Genomic DNA, 25,093 nt, shown 5'->3' with positions numbered 1-25,093 from the left:
GGCATGGTATGGTATTGTTTCACACATAATTTCAAAAAATACAGGGGTACGAGTCCGAATTCGAAACCACGGCCTCTGCTTGTGAAGCGGTAGGTCACAAACCATTAGACTTTCACGGCACAAATAATATAAAATATCTAAATTTTGTTACAGGATTTAAACTATTGATTTTCCATTTAAACGTTGAATGTTCAGGTAGGTTAGGTGCGAAATTTATGAAGAGCAATAAATGAAAATTATTTCAATGTCACCATTTCCATTACTTTAACACTAATATTAAATTCAAGGTTTCCAGCAAAACTGGGCAGGCATTTTAATTAACACTTCTTGTTAAATAAGATTATTTTGATAGTATGGTTGACTATACCACTGGTTGATAAATGATTGTAAATTTCCAAAGAATATAAACAATATTGATAGTTAGAACTATAAACTATAGAAATTTCTGAGTTTTAGTTGTCACTCTAAAGGTGACCGCTGTTGAGAGATCAACTTTAAGCTTGGTTTCCCCAGGTACTTAAGAAGACAAATGAAACCTCAATGGCAATGGGCGTTGTAGTGTCAAACTAAACTGATCACTAAGCGATTACCATAAAGTAATAAACAAGAATCTACTGAAATTTCTTGAAACAGCTTTAAGCTGCTTTCACGTTGCTATTATTTGGATAAACAGTATTTTCAAGTAAAGCCCTGTTTCGGACGAAGTGAATTTTAGAGAGTGCTGACTATTTCGTTTAATATTTATTTATTGTTTATATCATGTTTCACTACCATGATTTTAATATATTTTTGTAAAAATTTGTTATCATAATCGATACAAAGACCGACTACATAGAAAAAGTCCTTAGATCTGTTTTCTGTCCTTAAGTCTGTTTTTTTTTTTCATGATGATTTCAAGTGTCGGTACGAACAAGTCGAGCACCTGGTGGAAAGCGACACGCTTGTCCACAACAAATGCAGTGCCACTCAGAGCTTTAAATCGCAAAGATCTGAGGGGCACTCCTACCTACCCCGTCACTTTGATACATAAGTTGGCAAGTCCCATGCGCCTGTCACCAGCACCCTTATTCAAACCGGAACGCAGTAATGCCCACATTACTGCTTGGTGGTAGAAATAGGTAGCAGTACTTCCCTGGACAAACTCTTTCACGAGGAGCTCTATTGCTACCTAGACTGTTGTCATGTCGGAGCCGTCGCTTTTAACCAACTGAGCTACAGAGCCTTTAGTACTAACAACTCATAAATATATTAAATTCGCGATGTTTAAATATAAACGTTTAAACTTTATCATTTACGAGTATATACAAATTATAGTACATTATACTCACTCAAATAGTGTCCTATTTCAGTATTACTTAGCTACCGAAAACAAATTTGTACGCACCGTTAAAGACCTCAACTTGGGTCAAAGAGCCTTAATTGGAATAGAGGTCGCAGCCTATTCAGGACAACTTTGGCAAACTGTTTTTACGACCAATTACATTTCGCACTTTGAAGGTTTTCATGCAAAGCTTTTTACAAAATACCACAAATTATGAGAATTTTCTAATTTAAGTTTTTTGATTAATGATCTTTGGAAGTATACAAAAAAATATAACCGTCTCGTATAACCGCTTCCATTCGTGCCAACCCTTAAAAAACTTCCCCAAATAAGAGTTTTTTTTCTTACCCATTTTTATAAGTTAACTTTAATAAGCATACGTTAAGCATGAAAAAAATATGATAATATGATTTTAGTAGCAGTAGAGCTCTTTGTGAAAAAGTCATCCAGGGAAGTACTGACACCTTATTATTTCTGCTACCAAACAATAATGTGAGCATTACTGCGTTCCGGTTTTGAAGGCTAGAAGGTGCTGGTGAAATTTTACCAGCACCTTCATCCCAAGCTTCAAGTCCCATGTATATGTAATTACAGGTACATGGGACTTGTCAACTTATGTCTTAAGATGATGGTCGCAGGTAAAAACATAATTACTTGGGTCATGGTATAAATACGAGGGTTATAGTTCTATACTTAAGTAGGTAAAATAGTAACTAATTGGCTCTTAAACCTGAATTATGATGATACTGAAAATCTATTTGATGTAATTTCTTAGTTGATGTGATATAATATATGAATAGGTTTCCAGAATAGTGGATGGCAGTTTTTGTTGCTAAATCCGATCCCAAGTTATTTTTGAACGTAGGGCTATCTGGTGCCTAATTGTAATCGGTGCGTTTTGTCATTTTTTATTTCACTAGTAATTTTTGATGCTATAAATATCTAAGTTGCAGAGTCAAACAAAACAATAATGTTAGAATAAAAGTAAAGTTTAACAGTCAATGTTCGAACTCTTATATTTTTTCTCATCTCATCAAACACGTCCACCGTTCATGAACTCGTAAAATTAATCATCTGAACCTACGCAGGTCGCACATTCACTCTAATATGTATCCACATTTACAAGCACTTCGCATATCACTTGCACTTTCACTCACTTTCACATCCTAGTTTAGGCTCCAGCCTCTACAAATTTTCCTGTCATGTTTTTTACTTTAATATCTCTTATGTTTACTTAAGTTGTTACAAATTTGTGGAGGAAATAAAGAATTTACTTACTTACTTACTTTACTTACTTACTTACTTAGGTAAATAGGCTGACTTTATAGATGATTCTCAAACTTTGAGTATGGCATATGGTAACAGACGATTGGTCCGTAAATTTACAGTACTCGTATAGAACCTGTACCTACCCATCATACTTTTTGATCCTATGTTATTGGTGATATTAATATTGTTGTAGTATATTACTTTTTAACATTCTCGAAATAAAAGAAATGTAAATAAACATCCAACCAACAACAAAATAAAAGAAAAACCTACAAACCCCAACCACTTTTATCCTTAATTTTTTTCATCGCAAATTGAAAACTTTTTTAAATATAACGTTGGTTTTGCGTACAAATTTTTTATATATTACCCCAAGCTTAACTGATATTTGACTCAAAATTCCTTGACCATACGAATCAAATTACTATACCTTGTTGGGGCGTAACTCCCCTATACCTAGACTATGCAGACTGTACAACGACTGCAGTGAGTTTGTGGATATATTTGGTGCATCACTAACCTGTTACCAGGCAGCTGCACGGAACTTCATATTACGTAAGTGGCAACTTCATGCCTTATTTGTAATGCAGTATAATTTTAGTTGCACATGTAATTTTTATTTGTGTTTGTTGCAATTTTACTTTCTTCTTATTTGTAAAGCTTATCACATCTTTCTATATTAGGTATTTAAAATGTATATTGTACTACATGTTATAAAAATTAACTGTGTTTGACTGTGTTGCACGTGGTTGCAACCTTTAATTGAATCAACACTTTGGCACTATCCATTTAATTTGTATAACCATAATTGTATGTGTTAAGTGTATGACTAGTTGGTTGTCCTACATAAATAAATAAAAAATAATATAAAAATTAAAATTTCAACTTTTTACTGATTCGACTCTAGTAAGCATTGACCACTTACGTCAGCATAACGATAGTCTTATATGACAACGATTTCGCTTTGCTTATTGTTTATATAGAACGCTATTTCCCAATATAATTTATCAATTATCATTTTTAATAAATGATTAATTTGTATAATTAATAAATAATTTGTAAAACATAATGTGGCGTAAATTGGAATGTTCTTTGTAAAATTAAAAATAAAATATTTAATTAAAACTATTGTAACTATAGCGAAAAAATAGTGGTTTGCATTAATATTAAATATAACTGGTTGATGACTTTACCACCTCAGTCAACCGTGACCATGAGACCTGTAAAGGGCCCGAAACGTTGGTTTGTTTGAAAAAACAAATATACGCGATATAAATCCGGAAAATAGTTTCATTTCCTATATGTAACAATCGCGAAAACTTAAAAATTCAATAATTTTTTTAAATTTTTTTTCAATTATCGTTTTTGGCTTTAATTTGAAAATCTTTATCTACCAAAGCAATTAAGTACACAGACCTGCCTAGTTTTGAAGCTCTATAACACGGGTTAATCCTAAAATGGACACCAGACTTTCACGAACGAAACTGTCTTCAGAAATACGCGGGAACCATAGGTATACGTATAAATACAAATATCCTTTGTGAAGGACAAAAACAAGTTTTCGTTTATTCCAGAGCGTTTAAATTTCAATAAAAATAGCATCGATAAGATAACTCATGTCAATGATGATACTCTCTGACGAGTAATTTCCACAGCCTGTTTCACTCAGTGGCCGATTTTCAACCAACGCTCAAAGCGGTGCGTAATACACAGGTGGTTTGTCTAATACATAAGTTCATACGTCGTGTAATTTTATTTGTTTGGGTTCAAGACTTGTTTGGCCACAAAGCCGATTTTCCCGGCCTCGGGCACGACCGCAACTGAAACCTAATATTGTTACGTGTCATTTTTCATCACGGATGTAGAGCGGTATTGGGCTATACTTACATTACTAAATTGTGAATGAAATACAGGTTACGCTACAGGTAAAGAATAACAAGGAAAAATATGTTTTGAAATCAGACTTTTAAAAATATCTATTAATGCTCTAGAGAACAGTTTTATGCTGAAAGTATCTTAGACAAATATTGATGTAAGGCATGTATATAAAGTTCCATTTTGTAATGTCTGTCCTGAGAACTTTATCCATTGGTTTGACCTACCACCGCCTCGAAAACGATGGGTTCGAATCCGCGCTCGTACAAAATTTAATTTGAAATTTACCATGAGCTTTTCAGTGAAGAAAAACATAGTGATGAAACCTGCGCATCGAAGAAGGTTCACAACCCTCGGAAAACGTATAAAGTCCCCAACCCGTGGACTTTGACCTGAACCTTAATTTCCCAAAGTGATCCCTACCGCCTATATGCCTATATAACTACACTATAACTTTTTTCTTGTGATTCTTTTTGGTGTAAGTTAATATAAAAAATACGTGTTTTCAATATGTTTTTATGGCGGCGAGCGTTGAAATTCTTTTATCTTGCCTAAGTGGGCGGTGAGCTAAAAAGTTTGGGAACCTATGGCCTAAACCCTAACCTAAGAGGAAACCGGCACCCAGCAGTGGGACTGATAAATGGTGTATGGCCTTGGACGTCTCGGTTGTAGTTAGCTAGTTGAAAGTGGTAGTTAGTTGGGGTGAATTGACACACAATCGCGAACCTAGAACGTTTAAAGATTTATTGAAAGTTTAAAACACGAGTTATAGTGGACGTTAATGTGACCAATCGCGACTGCGTAATAACGTCAACTGAACTAACATAAATTGTCTGCACCGAAAATAAACGCGAGCTCAGCACAAAAAGATACCTTGTTCGTAAACCGTACAAATAGGTTAATGATGCACTTTACGTTGCATTACTGTATTTCAAATCTTGTATACAATCTGCACTTACAACAGTTTTTACTTTGTATCTATAAATAAACGTCACATTGCTAGTCAAGTGCGTCCTCACGGACAAAGCTGTCTCTGTGTACAAAGAACGCGAGTTGGGAATTTTACATGACGTAAAAAGCTTTTAACCTTGAAGTTGCTATGTTTTGTTAAAACTGTTTGAGAAACACAGTTTTCTGCGTAATATACCAAATAGACCAAAGTTGTGTGAGTTTGATTAAAATGAGCAATTAATTTAGTAATCTGTATAAAAAATATAAACTACGTCTGCGTTTCAAAACGCTATTTGATTATATAATTATTAGTGTTTACCAAAATGTATAGCGTAGTTTATGCACTTGCAAGAATTTTAATCCTTTGCATTTTCCATCCTCTTCAAATATGCACACTTTTATAGAGGCCGTCTTTGTCTACGACCCTCTATGGATGGGCGTGTTCCTATCATTTCCACCTGATTTTGAATCTTCTCGTAACACTCTTAACAGAGCGGTCATGGTCACCACAGAGTATAGTTGTTCGAAGCTATGTGCCTCGCCATCTCTATCTGTTGGTGCACTCTATGGTGTACTAATGCAAAAAAAAGTCAACTGCCCATTTTGTTTCATCAGGCCAACGCATGACCTTGAATCGCATGACCTTCCGCTTACCTTACTCTCGATCATAGATAAATGATAAATAACGCTCTACGAAAATAATATTCCATCTTGAGGATTTATTTATTTATTATGCAGACCAACAGTTACTACAATATTTCATAAATACATTTCAAAAATGCAACAAAAACAAAGGAAATACTTAGGATTTTTTTAAGTTAGAACACTATCCAGACACTAAATAATAAACAATGCTATGTGCCCGAAGCAAGAAAATTAAGAATTTTATTTCTGAAAACCAACATTATGAAAATATCCGCATGTTTGGAGCAATCATTATATACATTACACATAAGAGTTACGGGGGAACCCAGTACTGTACAGGATCCGAGTTTATGCCAGAACATACAGACGCTGCTCGATCTTTGACACATACATTGTATTATTCCAATCTTTGCTTCCTTTACTGGCAGCCACGGCAAACAAATTTCATTCAAAAAGGGGAGGATTTATTTTGCAACATTAGCCAAATAACCTAAACGAAACAGTTTATGATTGAATTGAATCGATTCAAATGAACAACTATTCACATTATGATCATAGTTTAAAAATCAATACAGAATAAAAACACCTAGTATCAAAATTAACGCATTGAACAATTTTTATTCCGAGGATGTGACATTTTTACGCAGAAAACAATTCCGTATTCCGCGTTCCACGTGTAAATTTCTTACATTCGTATGGTATGATATTCGTTTAAGATACAAACCATTTCTAGATTGTCGATCGTTCCACAGAGCACTAAATACCGATTTTATATCTACGAATCCGGCGAACACATATTCATAAAATTTTTAATTCACGGATATTTCCTTTTCCTTTTTTTAAACTTGTTTAATCGAAGAAATATTTATAAATTTCTTAACACAGACATTTTATTACTTCAACTACAGAAATACTTCAAAAACACGTACTATTGTGAATTTCGTTAAATTGTATTTGCTAATTCTACACTATGGCATAAATAACACCGATTCGCGCCTATCAATAGATCTTGAGATACTATAGTGTGTCAACAAACGTTCTGAAAAGGGCGATGCACTGACCGCGTGATAATATGACACGAACCTTTTCAAGCTATTTTTGACCACTAAAATTTAAAATCTTATCCTGGTCCCTATAGAAGACATTAAATGCACAGTATAGATCGCGCCGCGCTGCCTCGCGAGGACACTCATGCCTGCTCCAGTACAAGCTAAGGTGAAAAGTATTGAAAACTATTACAAAGGTTGATTAAAACAACGTTTCAGTGTTTTATATATACATATAACTGAAAAATATATACCGTTTTCACGCCAATCCAACAAACGCCCATACGTACGATTATAATTTTACCGAAGGCCTAAGAAAGACACTGATCAGCGCAATTGTTTCATTTTTTTATGATAAGAAAAAACGAGACAAGCAAGTCGTGCGCCGTGTGGTAAGCGACACGCCTGCCCATAACAGTTTCAGTACCGCGCAGAACTTTAATTGCGAAGATCTTAGGGGTACAGCCACTGCGCCCGTCACCCTGAAACATAAATTAACAAGTCCCATTTGCCTGTAATTTCACCAACACTTACCCTTCAAAACCGGATCACAATATTGTTCACATTACTTACTACTTTGCGGCAGAAATGGGTGAGGTTAAACTTCCCTGAACGAAAATTCTCTGCTACTAAAAACATTTCCTTTGTGTAACAATCGCGAAACCTTAAAAACTCGATATGAGTTCCAAGTCGTTTTTAATTAAGTATAATTCTTGTGAAACAGTATTATAATTGTTTTGCATTTTTCTTTCTTACAAAAATATTCATCTACATACCGGTAAGAATATTTGAAAATCCAACCAACTTGTGCAATATTACATTTCCCTCCCCGTGTTTTAAGTGCGCTGTGTTCACAAATTGTGCACTGGAGTCGTCTTTATAAGACTTTCTTTGAAGCGGTACTCAAGTCTGACCTAGAACTGCTCAGGTTCCACGTGTACGAGCAATCAACTTATCGGAACAAGAGCGTCGTATTTCCTGTTCGTGTGAAAACTACTTCCTTTCCATTAGTGGGAGAACATAATTATTTGAGAAAATAAATATTAGTGCGTATACCTGACATCAATACGCCGCACACGAAACCGAATACTGTTGTAACAGATATAAGTATTTATATATTCTCGTTTATAAATGGATAATTAAGTATTATGTATAAGTAAATATAATTATATTATTTGCAATAAGATCCATTAAGTTTTTTTTTTTCCAATTTCAAATTGCGTTTTCTCCATTCCACAATTTTGAGTTACGACAGTATTTGGCTTCTTGGATTTTGGAATATTTGACATAATTTTTATATAAAAGAGAACTTTTACATTAGTTTCCGAGATGTTGATCTAGAAAGTGCAACATTCAACCTACATACAATATCGATAATGTCTGTTAGGTTTTCTATCATAATGTAGCGTCACGCAATGAATAATCACATAAGCTGTGACTTGTAACATTGCCATCGAGTTCTTAGATTTTTGCGATTGTTACACATAGGGAATGAAAATATTTTCTTTTTCTGGGATCTAAATGTCGTATATAGCTTTTTTTTAACAAACCAACATTTCGTTTGTTTTAGTTTGCATTAATATTAAATACAACTGGTTAATAATGACTTTACAATCTCAGGCAACCGTGAACATACAACGTGTAAAGGGCCCGAAACGTTTGTACATTTTATATGTAAAAAAAAAAACAAATATATGCTATTTTTAGATCCTAGAAAATAGTTTTTTAGTAGCAGTAGCGAGTTCCTTGTGAAAGTGAAGTTCGTCCAGGGAAGTACTGCCACCTCACCTATTTCTGCCGCCAAGCAGTAATGTGAGCATTACTGTGCTCCAGTTTTGAAGGGTAAGAGTGCTGGTGAAATTACAGGCACATGGGACTTGTCAACTTATGTCTCAGGGTGACGGGCGCAGTGGCTGTGCCCCTCAGATCTTGCGATTTAAAACTGTTATGGACAGGCGTGTCGCTTAACAGCAACCACACCACTCGTTCGTCTCGTCACTAGGTCTCATAAAAAAAAGTGAAACCGGTGTCAGTGTAAATTAGAATCGGAATCATTTTTGTTTGAATTTGTAAAGAAGATGTTACATGTGGTTTGAGTACAACAGTTCATACCCATGTCGGGTGTATAATGTGTTATAATGACAATTAGTCAATAAAGCTCATTCAATTAAAATAGAATACTGCAACTGTTATATGGGTGTTTCGCTTACCACCAGACGAACAACCTCTTCCTCGTGCCCTCGCTAGATATCATAAAAAAAAATAAACAGTGCAATTACCAACTTTAATTTAACATCAAACAAAAAAGAAGTAATAACAACATTAAAAAAGTATGAAAACACATAAAAATATATTACGTTAGGTTTACTACAACATCACAATAAATACCATTAGTTAACAATAAATTATTTAATCACATTTAGATTGTCTATTTTCATTATCGTATCGATAAAAACTTTATGACTTATAATAACTTTCATCCCTGTCATCAATAACGAAAATTTGATTGAATTATTAAGGTACCCATTGTGTAATAGCATGTATTAATTATTCAATGAGACCTGTTCCCGTGTTTCCTTTGATAAGTACGCTGGTGGCACATTTGCGTAAAATGTTTAGGGTAAACGAGAATATATAATATGTGTAGCGAACTGCATGAATGTGGGTCGGATGCTAACGATGAGTAAGCAAGAGGGAAATAAATGTGTTTACAGAGTTTATTATACAATGTTAGATAAGCACATAAGTGGAAAGCTAGCCAGAGAAATAATCAAATATAGTTAAATTTTACTGTGTATTTTATTTATTTCATAAAATTACACAGCATTACAGCAAAGTACCAAGGCACTGTGAAATTCATAAATAGACAATTTGCATTAATAATTCACAGAAGACAGGCGTCCATCCATCCTCTCACAAAACCTCAAATATTCATCATACACAGCCACCTATACACTTGCAAAAACATCACAGTCTGGTGTTGATACGTACTGTGAGACACAGTGCACACCGCCGACCTGCTGGCAAATGATGAACGCGTGGCCGTAGAAAACCATAACCCAGTTTTAAAATATTGAAATTGTTTAATGATATTATTATTATTATATTATTTAGGGTATGTTCCGATAAGTCAAACAAGTTAACGAATTTTAACTGTTCTAAAGAGAATATTGTGGTGTATTTTTTGCTATTTAAAAAGAATATTTCACCATTTGTCACTTAGCCGCGGTTGGACGGCCGATAATTGCGCCTTACTTCTAAAAAATTAAACCTCATGTAACAAATTTTCAAATGGGTTCTGTTTCTGGTCTGACAGTATTTGTGTCTGAGTCATGATAGCCTAATGGTTTGACCGACCGCCTCTCAGGCAGAGGCCGGGGGATCTAATCCGCGCTCGCACATTTGAATTTTCAGAACATATGTGCGACATATAATTTGAAAATTATCATGATTTTGGTGAAGTAAAACATCGTTTACAACCCTCGGAAAACGTGTGAACCCGCATTGGGCCAGCGTGGCGGACTATGACCAATTTTCGTAAATTTCTATTATTCATAGCCCTGAGCACAAAAGCAAAGTTTTTGCAGGGGAATAAAGTTTTTTCATGTTTTTGTACTAAAACCAATTACAAACCTAAAAACAAAAATCGTGTTACATAGCGTTTTGATTTTGAAAGGTTAAGTTAAGTTAAGTTGATTTTGAATTCTAGAAAAGTTATAAATATAAACTTTGTACAAAAATTGTACACTTCCAGTATAAAGCTTTGAGGCCAAGGTCAATATGTATTCCAGCATAAAATTTGCTACCATTGTAGTAAATTTGCGCATGTTATAAGGTCTAGGTGTCCTAAAAAGGACAAAATTGTTATTAATTGCATTGTTAATATATCCAGGCTTGTACGACTACCAAACTTCCGTAATACGATGTCCACAACTATGCCTTTAGAAATCTTTTCTATTATGTATATAATGTGAAAAGGTACTGCAGAAAGCCGTCTAAAGAAATATTACTTTAGACGGCTTTCTTATTTACGCATATACGACCTTTTCCTTATTTGTCAAAAGGGGGAATCAGTAAACATCGAACAAAAAACAGTTACTGCCTCTTACGGGAGTTATTTGAATCCATTACGGAATATCATTTTGTTACTGCGTTATTTGAAATGAAAAAACAAGACTACCTCTTTTTGTTCGAATTTATTAATCAAAGTAATCCCCTACAACTTCTACGAATGCCCACGGCCAGCTCTACGACGTAGACGCAACGCGTTACGTCACATGCTTTAAAATCAAGTCAATTTTAACCGGTTAGATTTCAACTGACCTTTCAATTATTACATTAGCTAGCTTACCCTTCGGAGTGGTTGAAATGGGTTGAAATCAAAGTCGTTAATCTTGTCAAGGTTTCTTGGTAACGGATTTTTAAAGGAATCGTCTGGCTAAAAATTCCGCGTAATTTTGACACTTTGAACAAAAAAAACCTTTTTTTCTTTCAATTTTATTTTAAAGCGCATTTTAAGAAAAGGCGGAAAAGTTTTAAGTTTATAATTTCAGAACGAGTGAATTGTAAACGTGTCGTATTTCATCATGATAATGCCAAACCGCACACATTTACAAAGCCGTCAAAAAGTATTACAGTTAGGTTAGGATGTGTTATCTCATCCACCGTATTCACCCGAGAAAGCCGAGTCAGATTTTCACTTGTAGATCTTTATAAAATTCTTTGAATGGACGCGACTTCGATAACGAAGAGACCATTAAACGACACTTAGAGCTGTATTTTATAATCAAAAACGGGATTTTTTTTAAAAAGGAAGTTCTAAATTTATTCTAAAGATGGCAAGAATTTGTAAATCAACACGGCCAATACGTAATTGATTAAGTTTTTTTAAATGTTTTTCATTTATATTTTGATAACGCACGGTCTTTTTAACCAACCCAGTGTTGGAATATTGAATTGTTTAATTTACGCAATCGATCGCTAATTTAATATCACAGTTACTGTAACGCGACAAAAACAAAGTGTCATCATTTAACATCACTACAATTAACCGGAATCTTATTATAGAAGTGCATACATTGCCCCTTAAATGAGTTTCTGACTTTGTGAAGGCGACTGTCAGGAACAGTTAGTTATTGTTATTCCTCATATTAATGTTATGTCTGTCACTATTTTTCTATAATACTATTTATTATTTTTAAAATAAATTATATTTTCATAAATGCACAGTGAAGTTAGTAATCTCTTTAAACTTATTTCTCAAATCTAAACTCTAGAAAAAACTATCTGGGGCCCAGATTGTGAATTACCCTAAGCGCACGTTTCTGCAGGACAAAGATTCTATTAATATCGGCGGCATTATCACAAAGCAAAATGCCGTACGTCATTAAGCTGCGAAACAACCAGGTAGTTATCAATGAAGGGGAAGATAATCTCTGTACAGAGTACTAAAAAAAACCTCAAAAGTTCGTGCAGTCACATCTATTTGCCAAGTTTTATTGAAATCGGTTACCGGAAAGTGCGGAAAACCAGATTCATCCCCTAGTTCGCTACTATTCGAGACTTAATACAGGAGATAATAAAAATCGGTGCTCACTGCTTAAAGTATATTCAGAAAAAAACGCTTTCAAAGAAAAAGAACGAGAACTCGTCTCTGGAGCTGTGACGCCAGTACCACCGAGAGTTGACCAGTGCGACGAGGACGGTGTCAAAAAGGTGAAACAGAAAAAGAAGTACACACGCTGTAACCTTAATGGTACCGCCCCGACTGGCCCTAATCATCCACTGCGTCAAGCGCACCGACATCGTTATTATACGTGTCACGTCTTCATTATTCCACGTAAGTATTCGGATATTGTGGAGTATATTATGCGGGTGAAAACCAATGTTACCTTGACGGGTCGAGCTGTTGGGGTCCCGCCAAAACGTGAATTTTAATACATTCGTACCAACTTAAAATCTGTGGACCTTCATGGAGTTTTAATCGAAAGGTGTCACCGAGGCCGGTTACCGGACAACCGCGTTGCGTCATACGTGAAAATAATTAATAAGTGTTTGATTATGTTATTACGTATGTTAGTCTATAAGTTATGTTTTTATGGGTCTATTTAATCTGAGTAAACGTGATCGTAAGAATAACATTATCTGGGCCTAAATAAATAAATCAAAATAAAAATTACAACTTTTTTATATAAAAACCTACCTTGAACGTTTGAGGAATTACTATATTTAAATTTGTATTGAATTGATATTCAATTATTTCTTGTGAAATTACTCCACTAGTTTGTTATAATATAAAGTATGACGAAATACTTTCATAGATTTCTCATAGATACAAAAAAAACAACAAATACAAAGATCCGACAACAAGCCATAGAAAAATTGGTGAGGTTAGCTGGTTCATTCCGTGGCGTAGTTGACATAGCGTCTGGCATGGTTTGTTAGAAGAAGTGGGTTCGAATCCGGCCAGATCGAAGGATTTTTTCGTAAGTGTTCGATCTTTGTATTAATAATTACTATATTTGCCAAGTTTAATTGAAATTGGTTAACGGAAAGTGGGTGAAATCCAATAAACCGAATTTATCCCTTAATTACCACCCTTAGAGGTGGAATCTTTTCTTTAAATTTTAATAAGACCACTACTGAGGTAGCTTTTCCAATGAAAAATGAATCATAGATATGTCAGTCCACACACGTCAGAGTAATCGCGTGACATACACACAAAAAAACAGTCGAATTAAGAACCTCCTCCTTTTTTATAGTTAAAAAAAACCTGTGTGAAAACACTCCTTAGAAGAGACCCGTGCCCAGCAGTGTGACGTCTATTAAGTTATCGTTAATTATTCAATCTAAACTGTACCACGTTGTGTATCCACGGGAAATCCACATTGTATATTTCGTTACTTTTTATCTACAAATGTACTTCCAAGATTATGGGTGTAATCCTCAACGAACGAAGATTAAAAAGGTGCTACTTATTAATATTAATGGAAATAATACAACGTTGTTTTATTGCTATATCACGGACATCGGGTATGTAACCAGATATAAAGACGAAATGTCATTTAATTAGATTGAAAACTATTCTGCCAAATCATTACTGTGACAACTGCGCTCCGATTGGCCAACCCGAATTCAAAACAAATGACAGGTGTCGTCAATTGTTTCATTTCAAATCGACCAGTTTAACTTGAGCTTTGCTATAATGGACGTAAATTGAAAAATTACATATTTAATATTTACTTACCGATGAAATGTGATTCCGTTTGTTTTGTAATTAGATGTTTTGCTGTTTTTCCCGCACCGAACGGAACAGCCCCCATTATTAGAGATATTATCTTTATTACAATAAATATTAATATTTTTGGAATATACCGAGACGTACACATAGGTCAATTGTTGGCGCTGTACTATTTCAGTTTTCTAATTTGTGATTTCAGTGCAAACGAGAATTGATATTTAAAAGTGATATAAACCCCTTTGGCTGATAAGTTGCCAGGAATGGATGGCCCTTATTTCGTATCTATTTATGGTTATATACTGGATGATCACGGACGACCACTTCGTAAGCTTATTAGAAGTACAAACGGATTAAGGAGAGGTATTTAAAAGCGAGGCTAGATTTTAGGTGAGGTGTGGTGAGAGAAAATTAATATGAATAAAAAAAGAACGGGTGGAGAAAATTTGATACAAATCTGACGTTGACAAGCGCCCGAAGGCCACTGACTGGTCGTTAAACCGCTGAGTTATTTTCAAGTGTTGGGAAAAATGAAATGTTCATGCTCCATCGTCAACCTCATAGTTACTTTTCATCAGGTGAGATGGAGGTCAAATGCACACTTACATTTTATTAAAAAATACTATAGAGCTCCAGTTGAAAACCAAAATGTAGCAGTTTCTTTACAGTACTTAAATAGAAATATCTCCATATGAAAATTATGAGCAAAGTTCGCTTTTTTATTCCTAAATAATTCAATTGTGGTCTTTGATTTTAGCCCGTTTTAGGATTTTATACTATCGTCTAATGTACATGCATCCTATCGTGTAACACATTAGTACATTCTTTAGACAGTGTCCTTAGGTGTGTCTTATATTTTTGTTTGTAGTTACAAAACCGTTATTTAATAATAACTACCTAAATCATTTGATCTAGTAAAACAGTATTACCATGGTATTACCCGCTTCTCCTCCGGTCACTCGCATTTCATATGTTAAAGACCGCTAATCCTCACAATATTCTTATGAAACATTTTGACAGACTAAATATGCTGTAAACATATAAATGCCATTCATAAGAGCTAATAAAAAGGTAAGTAAATAATTAGCTTCAGAATTAATAAAGGAGGGCAGTAAATAACATTAAATTCCAGTAGGATGAACCCACCTCCCTCGGAGAGTGTGACGTCATCTCTAACGTCATAGGTGCAATGACGTCGTTAATAACAGGCGTAGGAAACGTCTAATGATAGAAGGATAAATTTCTAAACTTAAGTTTTACTCGTGAATAGTACCTACTAATATTAGATGGATATTTTTAAACAGAGCCGTGGCTTAGGCTACTAAGGGTGCATTTATTCGACATGAATTTTGCCAAGCGGAGTCCACGTTGCCGCCGCGCAGCGACCTCGTGAATCCAACTGTCATGGCAAAATATGCTCTATGTATTTAGCTTTTACGTTTTAACTTAAATGAGCGTCCCGGGCACGTGGGCCTAGCTTGAATTTGGTCTACGCGACCGTCGTTAGAGGACCGCGCGGTCGCCGCGCGTTATATTATTCAGAGGAATTTAAAAGTTGTTGCCTTGTAAATAGAATTCAGATTCGCCATTAATGTTCATGAAGGCAACATATTGTTTTAGCTAACTTCTTTTTTTATTTTCAAATTTGGCTGAAGTCCATTGTATTGCCAAATTTGTTGTTTTCTTATTTCTTACGGAAGTAGAGACCTGGTGACCCGAAACAAAATAAATAAATAACGCACACACTCATAGCCCTGCAGTTGGGAAACACTGTATTTTTTAAATATATAATAGACACGCGCTTGGCCACAATCACACTATTCACTCTAGCCTTGAATAGCCCCAAATTGTACTTTTCGGGAAATACAGAGCATTCCATTCCTTTGCCGTAAGCATCAGAAAGGAGGAAGCAAACCGCTTAGTACGAATAGGTGGAATATCAACGACATAAGAATTGAGTGCTCCGGACCTTCTAGTCGACCGAAGGAGGAACGGTGAGGGTGGAACTAAATTGAAAAGTTCAAACGCACACTCCACGAAATGTATCCGATAGAAAACCGACAAGCAAGCTACTTTTCTGCGATGGTCGAGATTTTGTAGCTTCGACTCCACAAGAGAATTGTTCTTAATAAGTCTCTTTGCTTTTCGCTCCACCAAGTCCAAGACAGCTGACTGGTAATGGGCAGAGCCGTCCCAAAGGTGGTAGCAGTACTCCATATACGATCGAACTTGTGCTTTATACAGATTTAAAAGCTGTTCAGGTGTGAAGTACCACCTGTCCTTGTAAAGTATGCCTAGTTTTCTGGCAGCAGTTTTTGCCAAGCGCTCGATGTATCGCCCAAAGTTGAAGTTGGATGATAAGTCCAGATCAAGTAGCTCAAGGTCGTCCCTTATCGGCGCGGATACATCTCGGAAAGTCGGAGTAAGGTGTAGGGGACTCCGTTTTGATGTGAAAAGACACGCTTGTGTTTTAGCCGCGTTAAACCTGACCCTGTTCGCATCTCCCCAGTCGGAAGCCGCTTTCAGACTCAGGTTCAACCGGGGGACCATCGCCACTCGTTTACACCGGATCTCTTCGCTGTTGTCTCGGGCGTCTGGCACATAACTCTCTACCACTGTGCTGTCGTCTGCGTACCCAAAGATACCGGGCATCAGCAGCAGGTCGTTGATATGGAGCAAGAATAGAGTGGCGGAGAGGACAGATCCCTGAGGTACACATTTATACCATGAGGAGCAGACGAGTAACCGTCTACAACTACACGGATTGACCTATCCTTCAGAAAATCACTTATCCATGCGCAAAAGCCAACAGGAACTCCGTAAGCTGGAAGCTTGTTTAACAGGCTATCATGCAAAACCCTATCAAAACCTACTATTTGATATGTCGAGAGACACGGCAAGTGTTTTACCGCGTTTCTCGACAACCTCGCCCCATAAATATGTGGCATACGCAAGAAGATCCCCAGTAGATCGACCGCGGCGAAAACCGTAATGTTGATCACTGAGAAGATCGTTATCTCCGAGGTATCCAAGGAGACGGCTGTTCAATACGCGCTCCATAGTCTTACAAAGTATGGAGGTGATTGCGATAGGTCGATAATTAGATGGGTCGGCATGACTACCTTTCTTAGGTACAGGCTGTACATTTGCAAGCTTCCAGGTTTTCGGGACTTGTCCAGAACTCATAAAGTGGCGATACAGGCGAGTCAACACCGGAGACAACTCGGGTGCACAGTTTCGCAAGGCTTTGTTGACGTCTAATTTGCGTAAACTTTCAACACCTCTTTTTGACGGATAGTGATCTCGGGCATTTCCGAGTCACAGCGTGGTAGTGTAGGTGGCGTTTGCAAAGTGACGTCAAGATGGAAGTTGGAAGCAAAAAAAGATTTGCTTTCTCTTCAGCTGTGTGAGCCAGCGATCCGTCAGCTCTCATTAAAGGCGGAAGGGATGACCTGCAGAAATTAGCTTCAATTGATTTAGCGAGTGACCAGAGTGCTTTACTCCCTAATGGGTATGAAGCTAACCTGGCCCCAATACGACTAATATGGCTGAAGCGAGCTTTCCGTATTGCTTTTTTGCAGGATCTAGCGGCTTTATTAAAGGCTCTCTTCAGACGGAAGGTTTCCAGTGCTTTGCGATCTCGAGCATCAGCCCAAGCCTGGTATGCATATTGCTTTAGACTTTCCGCAGAAGCACATTCAGCGTTAAAACAAGGGCGAGCTTTGACGCTGGAGGATACTTCGAAATATGGAATAAAGTATTCCCTAGCCCGAATAATCACCTCAAAGACGGCAGACGAGCAGTACGTCGGATCGTCAGAAGAGAATCACAGCTGCCGCCTGGGATAAGGTGCAAAGAAATGCCGCATCGCATCCCAATCTGCTGACTTGTATCGCCTTTACGTATTGCGCTTTAGGATACCGTTGTTGGACTGTTTTCGCCGAGCTGCAGAGATAGTTGAGCTTAGTCGTCACCGGGTCTCCATAATGCGACTGGTACACACTGGCGTAGACAATTTGTTCCAGTCCAGTATCCACTAGGGGTCTTCGAGGTCACGGAGACGTTTAGAACAGATGTCATCACGAGCGTAAACGCTGGTATCAGCGCGCTGCTTAAATTTGTTCTCCGGAATGTAACCTGGGTAATGCAGATACGCCGTGTCGGAAGGACATCTAATTTGGGTCTCCGTGAGGAAGAGCATGTTGAGGCCTTTCAGTCTCAAGATGGTGGTGGACAGATGAGAGATTGGAGTGCAAATCTTGGATGTTTGAGAGGAGCACTTTAAGTGAAAGGACGTGCATCCGCTGTTTAGCCTTCCTCAATTTCCTTGACCTTTTCATATTAGGGGTAGAGTGAATGGGGAGAGCGAAGGCAGTTGGACGAGACACTACACTGAAAGTCATGCGGTGCATACCTTATATGGTACGCCGCCCGATGGGAAACTAGACTAGAGCGCGCGGGGACGCCCGAATCCCCCCGGGAGTGGCCATCGGGTCCTTTCATCCAACCGGCACGAAGGATTTTTCGCGAGTTGGCGAGGCATATTGCTAGTACCATGAACACACACATACTCGTAGGTAGATAACCACAAATTACACCCAAACTCAGGAGATAAATAAATGGAGGTGATAGAAATATTTCTCCCGGCTCGGGAATCGAACCCGGGACGTCTGCGTGACACGGAGGCAGTTAATAATAACACACATAACAATTTTACATTAGGTATTACTACCACTAGAAAAGTAATTAGTATAATTTTAATAACATTCTGTCAAACACGTAATTATATAGGACATCTTTGTTTACGTGTCATTATTGTGACCATTTGGAACTTTGCCGCCAAAATGGGCCTTACAGGTTACAAATACAATACATTCAGAAATTATTTATCGACTTTTAAAATCGATACTTGTTACACAAATCGGTCATCGTGATTACTGTCTTTATTGTAACGGCTACAATGAATATACATAATATTATTTCCGACCTAGTGAAACTACAATCGAATATGTTTTCAGTGCAATTAAGTAATTCGATGACATTGGAAAATCATAACAGTACATGCTTAAATTATTTGTATTGAAATAGTATTGAAGCTAAAACAATGTATATAAATATTACAATATAAATTTTAACATTGCAAACGACGTCAATTTACTGAAACGGCTAACCTCGTGGATTCTCTATTAAAAATCAATGATCATATTGTGAAAACAGATGTAGACATTGCTAAAGCTTAGGAAAATATTTTTTACAGACTTTTTTCAATTTTTACCATTAAATTGTAAGTTTTAGGTGACGGGACGATGAAGTCGTGCACCTGTAGGTGAGGGACACGCCTGTCCACAACAATTGAACTGCCATTCAGAGCTTTAAATAGCAATAGATCTAAGGGGCACTACCACTGCGCCTGTCACCTTGGGACATAAGTTGCCAAATCCCATGTGCCTGTAATTTTACCGGTACCCTATAGTTTATGATATAGGATATGATTACGAGATCTCGAGATTGCCAACCCCTTTTCAAGTGAACGATATTTACATACATTACACAGTACCGTACATTTTTCTTGAAGGAACAATACGAATGATAGAAAGAAATGGCGAACGGCTATGGAACTCCCTGTCTGCAGACTTGTTCCCTGAACGTTATAACTTGGGCCTTTTCAAGGGGAGAGTGAACAGGCATTATTTAGGTGTGCATGCGCCATCGTCGACCTCGTCGTCACTTTCCCTTAGGTGAGGTGGAGGTCAAATGCGCACTTACATTATATAAAAAAAAGAATTTAAGCATTATAGCTGCCTACCTTTCACTCTTTTACGTATCATTCGCTTTATTCTGAGACAGACGCTTCATGTTGCTAAATCGTCTCACTCGCTATTTGGCACGTACGTTATTTCTTATCTCCTTTCATTTTTCAAACATTCAACGTATTAGCTCGTTTATTTCATTCTCTCCGTCGGTTCGCCACGTACCTTTTTTGTTTTGTTCGCTGTATAGTACTTATGTGAATTCTTTTTGACCTTGTTTCCTTTACCCAGTTCTGGAATCTTAAGATCTCAGCATCTGGATTTTATGGATTTTGATTTGGACTGAACATATTTGAAGCTTGGGTAAATTTATATACATTTAAACATTTGTATTTTTAAACTTTTGTGCTTTTTCTCTAAATTGTTGTCTTATTATCTTCTCTTTATAATAATAAAAAAACTCATTTGTCGAATATATTTTAGCTAAATTTTAGTGAACAAATCATTATTGGCTGTTGTTCATATTTACTATAGTTTTGTAATAAAATTATTTTTATGTATTCTTGTAAATTATATTAAAGCAATAAATATACTATTTTAAAATAATCTTCTCATTTATGTTGCTATGCAGCGTTTATTTTTAATTTTATATAACTTATTAACTTTTTTAAATTTATTTAAAACATTTTACAATGGTTTATTACATACATGCAGCTGTAGCTCAAAAAACCACTAAGGATTTATCCGTCAACAGCGATTCGTTCTAACAAGTATTTCCTTAGTTTTTGAACGTATAAAAATTTTAAACGTTTTAAGTCATTAAAATTTTCAGTAAATCATTATCAGTAAATCTCAAAATTTGAAACAAATAAAATAAAACCTAATTAATGCAATGCAAATCGCATTATCTGGGTTAGTATTAAACCCATTGCAAGAGAATATCTCAAATCAACGTATTTCACTGGATGCATCATATAGAGGTGATAAATAGACAAATAATTACATAATTGTATTACGACGACATGGCCTGGTACAACTCATGAAGTCTAGCAACTAGGAAAAGAAAGTATTCCATTTATTTCATTATTATTGTACATTATTGTTTTATTTAATTAATTTTGAGAGTAGAATTTTGTTGGAATTCCGTATTTTTATTGAATTAATAAAAGTGTATCCATACGAATATAACTTCTTCTTTTTATTAATATTACATTACTATCTATATTTAAGAGCTAGGGCTCTTATCGGTGGAGTAATAACCAATCATCTCTGTTCAGCGCCTTAATTTTGATTACCTGATACTGACTCTCTCACATTGTCACATTAATTTTTTTCCTTATCTGATTTAATAATTTCATCTTGTTTCTCCTCGGACATTCTTTCTTTGATCTTCCCTTCTATAATGCTTCTAAATCTCCTCTCGTGACGTATCTGATAAACTAAACATCTTTCACCTTCGGTTATCTATCATATTGTATTTAATAATAATAAGCTTCGCTTTTCCTTCACTATTTTTTACATGTCCTCCTTTCCGTCCTCTTGATTCCCTCCATTCTTTTTCAAAACTTAGGTTAAAAGCTTTTTTCCCCATTGAGATACTTGAAAGAATGCCGAAACACATCTGAGCCATTGGTTATTAAACTCCCCAAATACCTAACTAAAGTTAGTTATTTAATCCAATTGTATGTTATTAATACGTGATATTGTATTATATACATTGTTTATACAATATATTCAGACTCAAATACGTAAATTAAGGACCTAATAATACGTTGTATTGAAACACAGGGACAATTGAATAATTATTTGTTAAAAAAAGTCATATTCATATTATATCTGCCTGTTGTACCAAAAATAGCTTGACCTACAACGACCATTGGTCATTCGACATTCTTAATTCTTTTAGTATATTTTAGAAAATATTACACTCTCAATATAAAATGATTCCATTTTTTATTGCGCTGTTCTTTATTTAGCTAACGATTTTAACAAATGTATAAACTACTACCGATGTGTGATGTACTGATGAAACACAATTTGGTATTTGATGCACGGGTCTGCTCGCACAATGCCATAGGCATACTTCGTAACCTTTCGTCCTTTCGTAACGTGGTCAGGAAACTTCGCCATTATGGTGTAGCGAGCCGTAACCTCAACCTTCACAAATTGTATTTCAGTGATCGGGTTCGGAGAGTCGCTACGCCCAATTACAATGCGGACCGCAAATAGCCGGCTGGCAGAAATGGCAAAAATGAGAAAAAATCAAACATGGTAACCTCGAGGTCGGCTCACGATATTAACATTTATTAAAATAAAAGTGCTCCATAGTGCCGCTGCGAGATAAGTTTACACTTTTGTTACATTTATGAAAATTTCATTTGTGTTTAGCAGAACTAGTCAAAGCGAACCTGTAGGCTACTAGCGCGGTCACATGTGGCGGACAGTGAACGGCAATTGGATATGGTTAGTTGCGAATACTGAATATGCAGTCTCGGATCATACAGCTCATACAGCAGCACTAACTCAGATGTTATGTAAACGGTTAGAACCCTTCGGAATGTGGGTTTATCGAAGAATTTGGAAAATATCGTGGACGGATAGAGTCATCAATGACAACAAGGAGGATGCACAAAGATGCTCTACTGCAACTCATACTGCAGGGAAAAATCCAGAGCCGCAGAAGACGTGGTCGTAGAAAAACCGCATGGCTTCAAAATCTTACAGGGTAGTTTAACATGAGTACCACAGAACTGCTCCGAGCCGCAACTTCACGGACCCAAATTGCCATAATGATAGCCCACCTCCGGTAGGAGATGGCACCTCAAGAAGAAGATCATACAGCGACATTGCTATCATTGGAACATGGCAACCCAAAGTCGCCAAATGGGCAATCCAAAGAGGCGAACAACTGGATTCCGGCAGGTCTTATGACCAGATATGGTGGGCGAACAGTCGTCCACTGAGCTAAGGTGGGGAAAGCATGAAGAAAACTACTAAGCATCCCTAAAAATTGGAGTAATGTTAAGATGAATAGTGTTAACATAACAATTCTTGACAGTCATATTCATGCATACGCTTCCCTAATAAGATCCCTGTTGATATTTGAAATTTGCGAAGTTTTATCAAAAACATTATTGTAAAGTTACACATTTTCTACTTACTCGATGACATAAAGTCATGTGAATGATACGTTTACGTCTTTCGAATTGTCTGTATGTTACTTAGAAAGAAATTGTAAATGATAAATATGAACAAATATCAAAGCAACATATTGAAATTCTTAGTCTCAGGAGAGTATGCGTTACCAATGAGTGTTTTAATCAATTTGAAAATTCCAAATTTGCTTACTAATGAAATAAAGATAACTTAAATTTGGTAAATAATTCAAAAAATGATTAAAAATGATACTTACTTCAACAGGATTGCAGCAGATAAGTGGCAGAGTCATGAGGGCCACCAAAATAAGGCCCCGCCTGCACGCCCGTCTTGAAAGGTTAACACCATGCTTCAACGACGTCATGATTCTCTCAAAGGCACAGTCACCTCATACACACAATACACACTTTAACACTTGGTCTACAATTTGGTGCATTCTTCAGTCTTAATATTTAATTATTTACAATTGTGCATCGTTCACTGGTTCAAAGGGATACTGAAGTGAAACTATTTGAATGCAACTCCATTCGCAATGCCGATAAGGATGTGTTTTCTATTAACGGTTACATGTTGGGGGTATTGCCGTGACGTCCTTGATTTTGATATAACAATAAATACTTATAGCATAAATGTGGTATGATATATAGTAGAAAAGTCCAACAAAGTTATTATAATCCAATTATTATATTAAGTTTCATTGAATATCACGTTTTACTACCATATTTTACTACCACGATATACATTACTATACTTTATATATATATATTACTATATAGAATTCTCACAGATGGCGCTACAGTCGTTCTGCTGGTTCGTTCCGTAGTTCAGTTAGGAGAGCATCAGACACGGTATGTTGATGACGTTGGTTTGAATCCAGCCGGATCGAAGGAATTTTTCTTAGTGTTCGATCTTTGTATTAAAAATGTTAACAATTTAATTAATGTTTTCTCCTCTTCTGACTCTGTTTTTAATACATGTTATGTGTTTTTATACTCTTTTAAGTACACGTATTTATCTATTTTTTTTTAAGTTAATTTAAGAATTTTGTTTACTATTATAAGTGTAAGTGCAATATGTGTATTAAATTTATATTCAGCAGCATTTGTTGCGCCCACAGTTAATTATCTTTAAAATTATCCCGTAACCCGGAGGTTGCTTGGAACAGATTGCTATCTATCAATAAGGCCGCCTGTTGTACCTGTGTTCTAGCTTTTATTATTGGTTGTGTTTTTCTTTTTGTACATAGAATAAATAATATGTGTTGTTACGGTTTAACTAAGATGCATTAAGAACGAACACTAGATTTTTTAAATTTTATTTCGCCGCACAAGATAAAACGCACATTGTATAAATTTATCAACGTTATGCAAAATTCAGGATATCATTAACGCAATTTCGCATTTCCATTCCTAACTTCTTTCTTTCTCGTTACTCGAGAAAAATGTTAAAAATTATTTTTGCATGTACATTGTTAGCAAAATACGTTCACGTCTACTACGTACTAAACCCGTATCTTAACCGATAAACTACTCAATGTAGTAATTTTGTGAGACTTTTTTTATTTAAAATATCTTTTCAATGAAAATACAAGAGAAACAGTAGAGCTTCTTATGAAAGAGTTCGTCCAGGGAAGTACTGCCTGACTGACTTTACCTATTTCTGCCGCCAAGCAGAAATGTCAGCAATACTGTGTTCCGGTTTTAAAGGGTAAGGGTGCTGGTGAAATTACAGGCATACGAGACTTGTCAACTTATCTGACCCCTCATGGAAGAATGGCATAAGTGGAGTTACGTTTGTCATTTGCCTGTCAGGTATAAAAAAAAAAAAAAAAAAAAAAAAAAAC

The 25,093-nt window shown here is 36.1% G+C and overlaps 1 protein-coding gene across 9 annotated transcripts in view; it reads right to left on the bottom strand.

The window, feature by feature from the left end:
- The window catches only part of LOC113227844 (sodium/hydrogen exchanger 3), a 100,916-nt gene that overhangs the window by 31,832 nt on the left and 43,991 nt on the right, over positions 1–25,093 (bottom strand). For 8 of the 9 annotated variants that reach the window (XM_026460890.1, XM_026460895.1, XM_026460896.1 and 5 more), the window contains exon 2: positions 23,507–23,746. In XM_026460890.1, coding sequence (XP_026316675.1) covers positions 23,507–23,614 — 108 coding nt within the window. In that variant the 5' untranslated portion in view covers positions 23,615–23,746. The remainder of the gene's footprint in view (positions 1–23,506; positions 23,747–25,093) is intronic. The other variant, XM_026460891.1, reaches the window with a different exon arrangement.

The sequence above is a fragment of the Hyposmocoma kahamanoa genome, unplaced genomic scaffold (assembly GCF_003589595.1).
Source record: "Hyposmocoma kahamanoa isolate Upper Pololo Valley unplaced genomic scaffold, ASM358959v1 220, whole genome shotgun sequence".
NCBI classification, from domain to species: domain Eukaryota; kingdom Metazoa; phylum Arthropoda; class Insecta; order Lepidoptera; family Cosmopterigidae; genus Hyposmocoma; species Hyposmocoma kahamanoa.
Note: the sequence above shows the minus strand (reverse complement) of the source record. Positions and strands in the feature narration are given on the sequence as shown.